This window comes from Chanos chanos, chromosome 2, assembly GCF_902362185.1.
Source record: "Chanos chanos chromosome 2, fChaCha1.1, whole genome shotgun sequence".
Classification (NCBI taxonomy): domain Eukaryota; kingdom Metazoa; phylum Chordata; class Actinopteri; order Gonorynchiformes; family Chanidae; genus Chanos; species Chanos chanos.
Window position 1 is genome coordinate 47,294,136 of NC_044496.1, and position 12,500 is coordinate 47,306,635.

At 40.9% G+C, this 12,500-nt stretch overlaps 1 protein-coding gene across 1 annotated transcript in view; it reads left to right on the forward strand.

Annotated features, from left to right (window-relative positions):
• The window catches only part of diaph2 (diaphanous-related formin 2), a 333,165-nt gene that overhangs the window by 94,771 nt on the left and 225,894 nt on the right, over positions 1-12,500 (forward strand). Inside the window, exons 11-13 of the mRNA XM_030765467.1 lie at positions 2,336-2,446; positions 3,913-4,025; positions 8,450-8,566. Coding sequence (XP_030621327.1) covers positions 2,336-2,446; positions 3,913-4,025; positions 8,450-8,566 — 341 coding nt within the window. The remainder of the gene's footprint in view (positions 1-2,335; positions 2,447-3,912; positions 4,026-8,449; positions 8,567-12,500) is intronic.

Sequence of the window (12,500 nt, forward strand, 5' to 3'; positions counted from 1 at the left end):
ATCTGTTTCCCAGCAACAACTCTGATCTTTAAACCAGCACAACAAATCCAGCTATTTATAAGGTCATTACACGAGTTGTCAATGTATGAAATTCAACGGTGAGAGTGAAAAGAGAGAGAAGGGAGAAGTTGTGTGAAGAGAAAGAGAAAGGGAGAGACAGAGTCAGGTTTTTTTTTTTTTTTTTTTCTCTCTCATTTGGTTAGACATCTTGGTTTTTTCTCTTTTAAAAGGAGCTGTTAATGAAATGAAACGGCTGCTATTTGTGAAGTAAATGAAAATAACTCAGTGATGCAGAAGGTTCAAAGAAATGAAAGCTTTTAAGAGTGTGTGATGTGCTGCAGAGCCTGACTTTTTGTAATGTGATTAAAAATGTGCTCCATTGCTGTTCCGCTTCTTGCTCAGTCTCAGCAACAGCAGTGGCACTCAATGAATCTGAAGTCTAAACTTATCGTAGCAGTGATGTTTTTAATTACACTGCTCTAAACATCCTCCGGCGTCACGTTTCATGTGCGACAGCAGACACTCATCCGCACTCGAAAAGGAACGAAACTAACCCAGCTCTTTACGGTGGCTCAGCAAGAAGGGCTTGGGTTCGAATCCTGGCTGTCCTGTCTGTCCTTGCTGTCCTTTCTGTGTTGAGTTTGCATGTTCTCCCTGTGTATGTGTGGGTTTCCTCTGGGTGCTCCGGTTTCCTCCCACCACAAAGACATGCATGCTAGGATGAGTAGTCCTGTCAGTGACCTTTACCAAGGCACTGGCAAAAAGACATGGAGTTGGTCCCTGGGCGACGGCTGCCCACTGCTCCTTGCTCATAGTGTGTGTGTGTGTGTGTGTGTGTGTGTGCTCACAGGTGTTAGGATGGGTTAAATGTAGATGCTCCATTTCACTTCTCAGAGTGTGTGTGACAAACAGTACTTCTTCTTCTTTCTTCCAACATCTACACCAGCACAGACAGACATAGGTGTGTCTATGTTCAGTGACACGATGACACCCCCTCTCTGAATCCAAATTCACTCAGTTGACATAAATGGCTGAATGAGGGGGAGAAAAAAGACAGAGAATGAGAAAATGACTAAGTTGAATCAAAAAGGGGGGGGGGGGGTGTTGTGGAAAGTTTTTTTGTTATTGGGTTAAGCTTCCTCCTCTCTGGTGGGTACTTTTCAGGCTTCAATGGATGGCTCTTGCACCCTATCTGGCAGGGTTTTACTATTGAGCACTGAAGTCTGTCTTGCTCCAATGCCCACAGTTGTGGGCAGCCCTGCTTTTGGGCAGCTGGTTAACCCTGGCACATACAGACAGTCTGTCTGAGTTCCCATTAGCACTGACACACCTCATAACAACACAACACACTGCTCTCCCTCCCAGATGGATTAGCACCAACCTGCTCAGTCAGTTCGACTATCCTCAGGCTATGGCCAGGGAGAGAACAAAAAAACAAAACAAAACAAAAAAAGAAAAAGAAAAAAAGAACCAAAACAAACTAATGCTGTTTCCTACAGATTGCTGGTATGGGCTGCTGCTGTGTGTATCCCCAGCAGCCCTGTTCTCCCAGGGCATTTTCAGATTGGCGCGCGATTATGTCAGCTCAGGCCCTTCCAGACGGGGAGTTAAATGCAGCAGTGACCAAATTCCCTCAGCGCTGTTAATAAAACATGTTGGCTAACCATAACATCCTGTGGAAGATTTATAAAGACCTTCACACCTCGATCAGGACCATCTCTGCGGAGCCTATCGATCCGTCCGTGAGAAGTGCTCTTCCTTCTCATGCCTCTGCCTGTCTCCCCAGAGTCACCTTATTGCCCGTTAAGATCCATCAGTACCACTCCCCACACATGCCTGTAATCCCATGAATCAATTAAATATGCACATCTGTTCATCCGAGCTCCCATACGTCCCTCTCCTTTACAGCCCACATCCTTTCTTTTTTTCAAAGTTTTTCTGATCCGTTCTCCTCCTTTTCTCTCTCCCCCCCCCCCCCCCCCCCAATTCACTTTGCCTTACCTTTTACTCTTTCCTTGCCCTCTTTCATCCGGAGTTTCCCGGTCTCTGACGTGTACTGTAAGGTGCAGGGGTGGGATCGATGGGCAATGTGTTTTTCAGTGTAAGATGTACTGTACTGCTATACTCTGGCTTTCACATGATGAGAGAGCCGTGTATTGAACTCATGGGTCTCATGGGGCTTACATATAGGAAAGGTGATGATTTAGAGAGTGTTGGTCTCTGAAATGGTTTTTTTTTCTCTCTCTCTCTCTCTCTCTCTCTCTGTGTGTGTGTGTGTGTGTGTGTGTGTGTGCGCGTGTGTGTGCGTGTGTGCGTGCGTCTGTCATGCATACAGGTGGCCTGCATGCAGCTGATCAATGCTCTGGTCACGTCTCCAGATGATCTGGACTTCAGGATACATCTGCGTAATGAATTCCTGCGCTGTGGCCTCAAAAAGATCCTCCCGGTGAGATGCCCCTGCCCCTCTCCCCCTTTTTATAACCTTTGATTCACAAATCATTGAAGTTAATTTTCACTGTTTGTTTTGAAAAACAAATCTATCTTGCATACAAAATGAAAAAATCTCTCTACGTTTGGGGTCAGTTCACAGTTTAATGTGGATTTTTTATATCAGGGAATGATCTTAGGTGTAGTAGAATGAAAGCTCTATGAGCTGTAGAGATGACATACGTCTTTGATTTAGATCTGTGTTGATTAGATCCCCATTGAGAATGTAGATTTGTGTGCCTGTTTGATCCAGCCATCAGTCACAGCCTTGTTTATGATGCCGTTTCTCTCAAGTCAGTGTTTCTGCTTGCCCCGTCATTACTGTTATTATTACAATCAAATCGCCCTCATCCCACACATAGTACAACAGAGTTTATCTTCATTTACGAACAATTCATTCGGGAGTTTCAATAAATATGACATTATCTCTTAATTGTGAACAATAGCTTGTGAGTTCCTGCTATCCTCACAAATAATTTGAGGGGTAAAAAAAAAAAAAAAGACACACTATGTGAGATTGCTGTTGAAATATCAAACTAAATAAAAGCACACAGTTATGGAGAGGGTATGAGTGTTGATCTCCTACTGATTGTCTACTGATATTTTGTGCACTAGCTCTCTTTCTGAATATCAGTTTCCGAAGACAGATGGCATGCCCAGAGTGCAGGCCTATGATTGATAGCTGCAGAAATTGGGTTACATTTGGCTTTTTGCGTCTGTAAACTCCCTTGGCAATGATTTATACTGAAGTACTAAAGTGCACCATGTCAGACTCTTGCTCAGGATGCAGGTGATGCAGGTGTGAGGGAGGGAGATGGATTCTGAGGGGGGAGACAGAGAGAGACAGAGAGAGAGAGAGAGAGAGAGAGAGAGAGAGAGAGAGAGAGAGAGAGGGAGAAATTTCTCAGTAATCAGGTCGTTCTGTGTAGTGGAGTCTATAACTCTACACATTATCTTTATTTGTCTATGTGAAGTCACAACTGGCTCTTTTCTTTATCAGACCCTCAAGATTATTATTATTATTAGTAGTGGTAGTAGTAGTAGTAGTAGTAGTGGTAGTAGGAGTAGTAGTAGTGGTAGTAGTAATAGTAGTGGTAGTAGTAGTAGTAGTAGAAGAGTTAGTAGTAGAAGTAGCAGCAATAGTAGTAGAAATAGTAATGTTTTTTAGTGATGGGCTTGTTCTTTTGATGTTATCATGCAAAATCAGTGTGTGTGTGTGTGTGTGTGTGTGTGTGTGTGTGTGTGTGTGTTTGTGTTCTCATACCATCTTGCCGCATTAAAAAAATATACATGCACGTCTTCATTGTCATGTAAGGGTTTTTATTTTTATTTATTTTTTTTTTTATTTTTTATTTGTTTGCTAGTATCTTAATATTGGATATGTCTGTTTTATCTGTTTTCTTCCACCCTGCATTTCGTTTGCAGGAGCTGAAAGAGACAGAGGAGCTTGACATCCAGCTGAAAGTCTTCAATGAGAACAAAGAGGAGGATTCCATTGAGCTGTCACACCGACTCGATGACATCCGTGCTGAAATGGAATATCCTTTCTTTCTGTCTTTCTGTCTCTTTCTGTCATGCTCTCACTCTCTCTCTCTATCTCCTTCCCTCCCTCCCTCCCTCCCTCCCTCCATCTCACTCTCTATGACCCTGGGTTAATTTGGGCAGGATTTGAGATTCCATTTTACAATTCTCACTCGGGGCTTGGAGAACTCTGGCAGTAAACAAACCCTTTCACCTCCAGATTGGAGATGTCTCACGCCTTGGCCCCATACACGCACAGCCTCTCATTATACGCATGGCATGACCTCTTCACTCACTCCCGGCATGCCTCTCTTTACAAGCACATGGTCACTTATTTATTTGCCTATTTACAATCACAGAAAGGCAGTGATTCTATCTGCTTCTCATCTTGATCTGCCTCTGTAACTAACCTTCACCTTTTCGCGAGGTCCGTTGGAGAGGTCTTTCGGCTTTATCTAACATTCACTTCACAGTTTGTTTTGAGTTTTGATGACTATCGTCATTAAATTCTCTTTTAATAACAGCCCAAATTTACAACTGAAAAAAAAAAAAAAAAGTTTTTCACTCAGCCCTAGTTTAGATGCCCGGGCGATGCAGTGATCATTTATGGTGAATGGTGACAGGATCTTAGCCCTGCCTTTGCGTGTGTAGCATATATAAACGAGCCTTATTTAAAGTTCCACAGATGTTGCTTTCTCCGCCTTTTTTTTTTTAAACCCCAGAGAGAGGAGTGTATGACATTAGATAGTACCTAGAAGTAGCTGAGGTGAATGCTGTAGGAGAAACAGAGAGATCTCCAGGCAGGATTAATGATCTGCTTGAGCAAGCAACAAAATGAGAGGGCCAACGTTTGTTTCCAAGGACAATTTGCTATTGATCTGTAGGAGGTGTGCATAATACGCATGGCTTAGCACATCTCTCCTTTTTCCATTTTATCTCTCTCTCTCTCTTTCTCTCTTTCTCTCTCTCTCTCTTTCTCTCTCTCTCTCTCTCTCTCTCTCTCTCTCTCTCTCTCTCTCACCCTCGATCACTCACTCCTGCCTGAATCCAGGTGATCTCTGCACCCTCCCCTGACCTGGACCTTCCGTCTCTGCCTCGCTCCCGGCCTGCCTCATGAATATTAACAAGCAAGGGTGAGCCCTGGTTTAGTCCAGCCAGGTCTGGCCACTGAACTGACTTAGGCATTGATGAATATTAATGAATGGTTATGCTGGTATGATTGATTGACCCTCCCCTTCTGCATGCTCTACATCTCTCCACTGCTGCGCCAGCTCATCCGCTTCTCATGTTTATTCATTGTCTTACACCATACAGCGTTTGTACTCATATGTCAGGAATATGCACCGTCTTTGAGTGCGCACGTGTGGTTGTGTCTGACAGAAGGAGAAAGAGTGAGAAAGAGATCTTCCCCCCCCTTTTTTTTTTTTTTTTGCTTGTAGAGTATAACCCTGGCCAGCTGCTTTGCACGTCGATATAGATTCTCGGGAGTGACTATTTTTTTTTTTTTCCCCTTTGTGGAAATGGCAGGAATGTACCTCAGGGTTCTACACTTCAAACAAGGTTTCTTGTCCAAACTGAATCGCTGGGCCTGCATGAAGCCCATATTATATTTGTCAGCCTACACACCTTTTATAATCATCTACTATAACTGCTCCGCATAATGACCAGCTGATGACTTTGGGCAGTTACTTTGTTATTAAAAGTTTGTATAGTCTCCAAGCAGAATTGCAGAGGCTAATGCTGTTGATATAGCTCAGTGGATTAGTTAATATGGTAGCAAAAATTGAACCATGCAACGGAACACCATGATTCCTGAGTCGGTGAACACAAGGAAGGTGGGAAAAAAAAAAAAAAAAAAAGTGAGCTCGATATTGATGCGGAAGCTTCTCAAACAATGTGAGGTTAGCACAGACGGTTCTGCTTTTCATGTTTGCTATGCTCTGCGTTTGCTTTTTCTCCAACCGTTTTATGCTTATCTCTTACCTGTCCAAAATGAAACAGTCTTATCTGTTCTGAAGTTGGGTTTCTGTGCTTGACAAATGATTGAATTTACATTATTATTTGCAATTTGAGCTTAAAAAAAACGTTCTCTTTCATTCATGTCCACTGATCTGTGTTAATAAAACATAATGTAACATATATAGCTTCTGTCTAAAGGTCAGCGATCCGTGGACTCGTCTGCTTATCAAACGCAAACAGACACACAAACACTCCGCTCTTTTGTAGCACCTTTTTGTAGGAAAAAAAAAAAAAATAGGTGCCTCTTTTATTTACTGCTTGATGACCAGCAGCAATGAATGCAGGACCACAGACTGCGAAAAGGGAATCCAGCCCAGCCAAAGTATCGTCCCAGCCGTCAGCTTGTAAATATTTCAACAGATGCTGTCAAAGCACACACTGCATATTATGCCAGCAATCAATTTTTCATCTGCCTTTGCTTAAGACAGCACAACCCACAGACTCAACACCTCTTTCTAACTTCCGTCAGTAGTTTTGTTTACAATATTGTTTTGGGTATGCTCTGTTTTAGAGGAGTGCTTTTGAAAAAAAAAAGTTGTTGTTTTTTTTTCCTCCCCAATTTGAGTTGCCCAATTACCAGCCATCTTATTAGTGTTCGCTTCACAGAGATGACCACCCAGTCACAGTGAAGTTAGCACAGAGTCCCAGAAGGCTTTTCATTTGATGACGCTCATAAACAGAGGGAATATGAGTGCGACAGGCCTTTTTTTCGCATTTCAGTGAAAATGTTCTCTCTTTATTTTTTAAGTAGATGATGCAATCTTATGTGATAGATATTTCCCCAAGAATCGCCCCGACGTCTCGCTTGAATATTCTTATTGTTCTGATGGATTTCCAGAACTATTATGGTTTTAGGTGTACTTTGGATCTTTTTTGGTCAACGTCCATCTGTGCGTGTTTTCGTTATTTGAAAAACAGCAGACAAACAAACAAACAAAAAATAGCCATCAGTGTATTAAAAAAAAAAAAAAAAAAGGCAACTGAAAAAAAACATCTGCTGTTGCATCTATTTCAGACATTAAAGGCTCTTGTCCCTATCATCTGAGAGAGAACAAGCATTGAACGCATAATCAATACTCTTTGCAAGTCTGAGATCACACATTTACTTGTCTGCACGACAAAACACATACAATATAATATAACATGATAAGACAAGCATGTTTACGTGACTCGTTCCTTTTTTGATTGAAAATCGTTGAACGGCGAAGGATTTTATTTGATACGCATCCAGGTTCTTAGCTTGGCCAGACAGCTAAATCGCTCACTGTCTTCTTTCAAGTTGATTATTTACTTATGTTGACAAAAGAGATCTCAAAAGAGACTAGCTGGTGTGATCAGCTCTTGACTTTGGTCATCTGGAATGTGGCTCGTCTTGAACGTTGATTGATAAAGGTATAGAGCAATGGAGTGGTATCTTTAAGTGCAGAACAACTTCATTGCCTTTGATACTTTCACCAGTAAGCAATGTGAGGGTATTTCTAAACATTTCAATGGAAATTTTGATTCCGAGGAATTGAGCAAATATTTAAATGTTAGCACAATAAAGCTGTTCACTCTCTCAGATCCATCTGTAAAACAAAAAAACAACAACAACAAAAAAAACCCCAAAACAAAACAAAACAAAACAAAACAAAAATATATAAATGGACTGTGTTTTGTAAGCTGACTTGATGTAAACATTAAAATGTAATGCTGTTTCCCCATAGTTTCAGTTGGAAAACAACTACACTCAACATTTTATTTATTTATTTATTTATTTTTACTTGCTTGGTCTATAGTTTTCTGTCTCATTCTGTGAAAATGATTCTGTCATTAGACTTAGAGCAATTGAGATTATGGATGGGTTAAGGAATAGCGTAACATCATGGTTAATTGTTGAGGTGGGTGAAGGTGTTTACTTCATTTGGACTATGAAGCTTGGCTTCTGTTAGGCAGCAGTGTCCACTCTTTGTAGCTGACATTGTGTTGTAGCAGTATGGGCATGTATTCTGGTTCTGTCTCTTGCTTTGGATCTGTCAGTTTCCGCCCTCTGACAATGCTGAGATGGAGAGGTGTTATTAGGAAATAGTAATGGATGAAACAATGGATTTTCTCATGTAGAGCTCTCTCTGCTGGAGGCGTGGCTGTCAGAACTTGTTGCCTTATGTTTGCAAAATCGACACACCATAAATCAAAACACATAAGCAGGACAGATAGATAGATAGATAGATAGATAGATAGATAGATAGATAGATAGATAGATAGATAGATAGATAGATAGATAGATAGATAGATAGATATCAGACGGATGGACGGACGGACAGACAGACAGACGGAGAGAGAGACAGACAGACAGACAGATAGTGACAGGCAGATGTGTCTTTGTTTTATTTGTTATTTGGTCTATCAATCCCATGTTATTGTTCCTTAATTCTCACTGCACTGATATGAGTGAGGTATACCATCTCCTCTCCAACATGGTGAAAGACACAGCCTCCGAGACCTACTTCCTGTCCATCCTTCAGCACTTGCTGCTCATCAGGAATGACTACTACATCAGGTGAGCCTTGTTTTCTCAGACCCAGGTGCCCTGGGCCATATGCTTCCACAACTCTTCTCTGTCTTTGTTTTTTCTTTCTATATGAATCCGTGGACGCTACCTACTTTGTATTTAAGATGTTTGGTGCATTGTAAAGAAAGGGTGCATGGATTTGAAACTTCCTAAGAATATGGGACTAGTTACTCCAATCTTATAAACATCTGATATCCCTAGGAAGAGTGCAGTGCCTCATCAGTTGTTTTGTCTCCTACCACCAGTCCCTCACTTTTCAGAAAAGTTATTCAGAGGATTTTAAGATTATGTCATGTACAATTAAAATCATGTATCATTTTAGCCATTGGTTGTTATTCTTTAATCTGTCCAGTGCATTCGAACCCAGCCATGAAGAGACTGTATTTTAAATACAGCTAGCCGAGATAGTGATTGCGCATGACAGGTTTCCAATATATACAAAGAAAGTTGTATAGCTCTTTCTCTGGTACACAAAATGCTGAACAAGGGTTTAGCAGAACTGGTCTTAAAGTAATTTAAGAGCTGTTCATTTCTTTGGTGGAAGAATGAAAGATTGAAAGAAAAAAAAGTGCTAGAAGATGAGAAACAACACAATAACACCCAATTTGAACGTTTCATTTGAGTATGAATTGAAGTTTTATGTTGTTTTTTTTTTTTTTTTTTGGTTTTTTTGTTTTTTTTTGGGGGTTTTTTTGGTTTTTTTCCCCTCCCGTAGTGTGTGTGTGTGTGTGTGTGTGTGTGTGTGTGTGTGTCAGAGGAACTTGCATGGTGTCTCAGTTTCCCTTCATAAACATGTCAAGAACAGGGACAGGACAGCTCCTTTGAGGACAATGGCAGTGATCAATTCACTGCTGTCTCAGACCTTTTACATGGGTACAATTAAAAAAAGTGAGGAAGAAAAGAGAAACGGTAAAGGAGAGGATGATAAGGAAGGGGAATTCACTGTCGACACATTGCTCTTCACTTAGCTGCATGAATAATAGATTTCCAAGCTTGCTGGAGCAAGTGAGCAATGGAAAACACATTAACCAAGCATATAGAGCAAATTCCTCTTCAGCACATCTGTCAGCATCTGTGACTCTGACTCCATATCTGACCTGGACAGTCAGAAAGGATCACTACAAATGGCTCATTAAAAATGAACACACCTATTAAAATACATGACATTAAAAGTATGTCTCTACTGCTTTCAGTCCTGAGAGGAGCAAATATTTCCAGTTGTCACTCAGTTCTCCAGTTGCAGGCAGTTCTAGTCTCCCTGCTTCCTTAAGTTCATTATCAATACCTTTTTTTCTCCTTTGAACCTACTGAATCTTTTTATATATGGGATGAAATTGGTTGGTTGGAAAGTGGAGTGCATATAATATTAGATTAAAGAGGACCCTTAAGATCATTCAGAGCTTTGATGGCTGAGTCTTCAGGGGATGGAGTGAAGGACCAAGGCGCTGTCACCTCTCTCAGCAGACACAGAGAGCGTTTTCCATAGGTGTTGGAAGCACCATCATGATCAAAGCTACCAAAGAGCTGATGTTCCTACATACCAGTAACCCAGTTAAGTGATGAATGTCTTTCAAAAGACGTTCTTGAATTCACCGAACCAGTCCACCCACGGTGTCCTTCTCACAAATAAAATAGCATGTAAGAATCGGGATGCATGACCTTAACCCAAACCTCAGTGGTTAATTTGTGTTCCCTCTCTCTCTCTCTTTCTCTCTCTCTCTCTCTCTCTCTCTTTATGTATTGTATGTATGTATGTATGTGCGTATTTATGCATCTATGTATCTACCTATCCATCTATCTATAAACTTTATCCTTGGAGGGATCATTGTAGTCTTTGAGGTCATGCTACACAGCAACACATCAGAGAGAGAGAGAGAGAGAGAGAGAGAGAGAGAGAGAGAGAGAGAAAGCATATGGAGGGAGTGAGTGATGGGAGGATTAGATGGCTAAATTGGAGCAGGACAGGATGAGAGGAGTAAGAGGCAGGCGGGGAAGGTGCCAGACTAAGACTCTGACTGAAGCTGTGGTTAGGGCACATATGCTTTCTTCCCTGGTGGGAACTGACAGTTTTGGGTCAACTGTGTCTTCTCAGTTATCTCCACGATGCTGCCACCGCTGAGGACGCTGGAAAAAAATAGGGCGACTTATTGAGATAATAATATGGCGTACATCAACGACAAGCTAATACTGCTTTACAGGCCATGCCAGGCCTTGCCTTTTGTCAGGATTCAGTCTGTCTTCATGCTTATTAAACACTGGAATAACGGACATTACGTGTAGGAGAAACATGTAGCGTGTTTGAACGATTACAGTAATTGTATTTGTGAATGGGATCTGTGAAATTGCTTGAAATGCAGTGGATGGTTTCATATCCAGTCTGTAAAAGTTAACCAGAAACTTCTCTTTTAGTGCTAAAGTCTTCCCTTGTAACAGAATTTACTTTTTAAAGAAAAAACAAAAAAAAAAACACACACACACACACAAGAGATATTTATTGCATACATTTGCGATTAGTCTGTTGACATCCAACAGCGCTCCCCAGGGAAGAGGAGCAGGAGAAAAAAAGGGGAGTTTAAAAAAAAAAAAAAAAAAAAAAAAGAAGATGAAGAAGAAGAACCTGACTCCAGATTACCATTACGATCCTCAAAATAAGCAGTTGCTCAAAGCACTTAATTTATTTGGAGCTCATCAATGCCTCTGTCTCCCCTTGTATCCAGTGGCAAATGAGAACTTTGAGGATGCTTTGATTATTATTATTATTTTTTTATTTTTTTTTTTTTTCCAGTATGGTGGCAATGCTATGATCTCTGTCCACGGAGGTTCCCTGCCATGCTTTCAGTATCTCTGAAAAGCACGAAGAGGCACAGAGAGCCCACGACAAAATTAGAGCGCAGCAAATCCGACATCAGCACACTTCCCTGCCTCCTAATTTAGCCCTGTCTCTGATTTCCCTCTGGGTTTGGGGAAAAAAAAAAAAAACACATGCATGCATACACAATGATCAAAGAGGAGCCCAGCAAAATAAAATACACAGGCTCACCAGACAAAAGCACGTCCAGACAAATATACCCTTTCAAAAAAAGGCCTGCCGAGAATGGTGGAGCCAGATAGAATAGAACCGCAATGAAAGAGACAGACATCCACAAGTAAACAGAAACAGTTTCTCAAAAAGAAAGAGTTTAGTTGAACATATCTTGACAAACACAACATGCTTCTGTGAATATTATAGTTAAAAATTTTAATCAGTGCAGTCAACCCTTTTTTTTTTTTTTTTTTTTTTTTTTTTCATTTTTCATGTTCATGTTTTCGTTTACAGGTGCCTGTCTTCAGGAATTCACAAGTTTTCTTTGTTTTTTACTTTTCTCTCTATTTTTCTAAGCTTTAGCAGCCTTAATATTTGGTTGCATGGACTACCTGTACTGTAGGCTAGATATTCTTAGGGTGTGAGAATGGATAGGCCAGTCATACCTTTGCGTTGGCACACAAGGCACCTGGCTTGATCTTTCTCCATATACCAGTCTGTTTTGAGCCAGTATGCCTGAGCGCGTAACTGAGTCCAGGGCTTGTCACTTAAACCCAACATCACTTGAAATAACCCCAACTAACCTGAACAGGGATAGGGGGGAGGAAAAAAAAAAAAAGAGAAAAAAGAAGAAAACAAAAATTACCCAGACTTTATTATGTTGCACTGACCTGGAGAAGAACCGCCATTAAACTGAGCCTTACGTTAAGATTTTGAACCATGGACACGAGGTTTTTCATTGAAATTTGTCTAACATTTCACTGAGTGCAGGGGTAGCATAATGGCACATTTTTGGTCGAAAAAAAAAGAAAAGAAAAAAAACCATATCTGCAAAAGACATTCAAGGTCATGACTGGGGCATAATTATTTGTCACTACGGAACTTGGCTTAAATTGACAT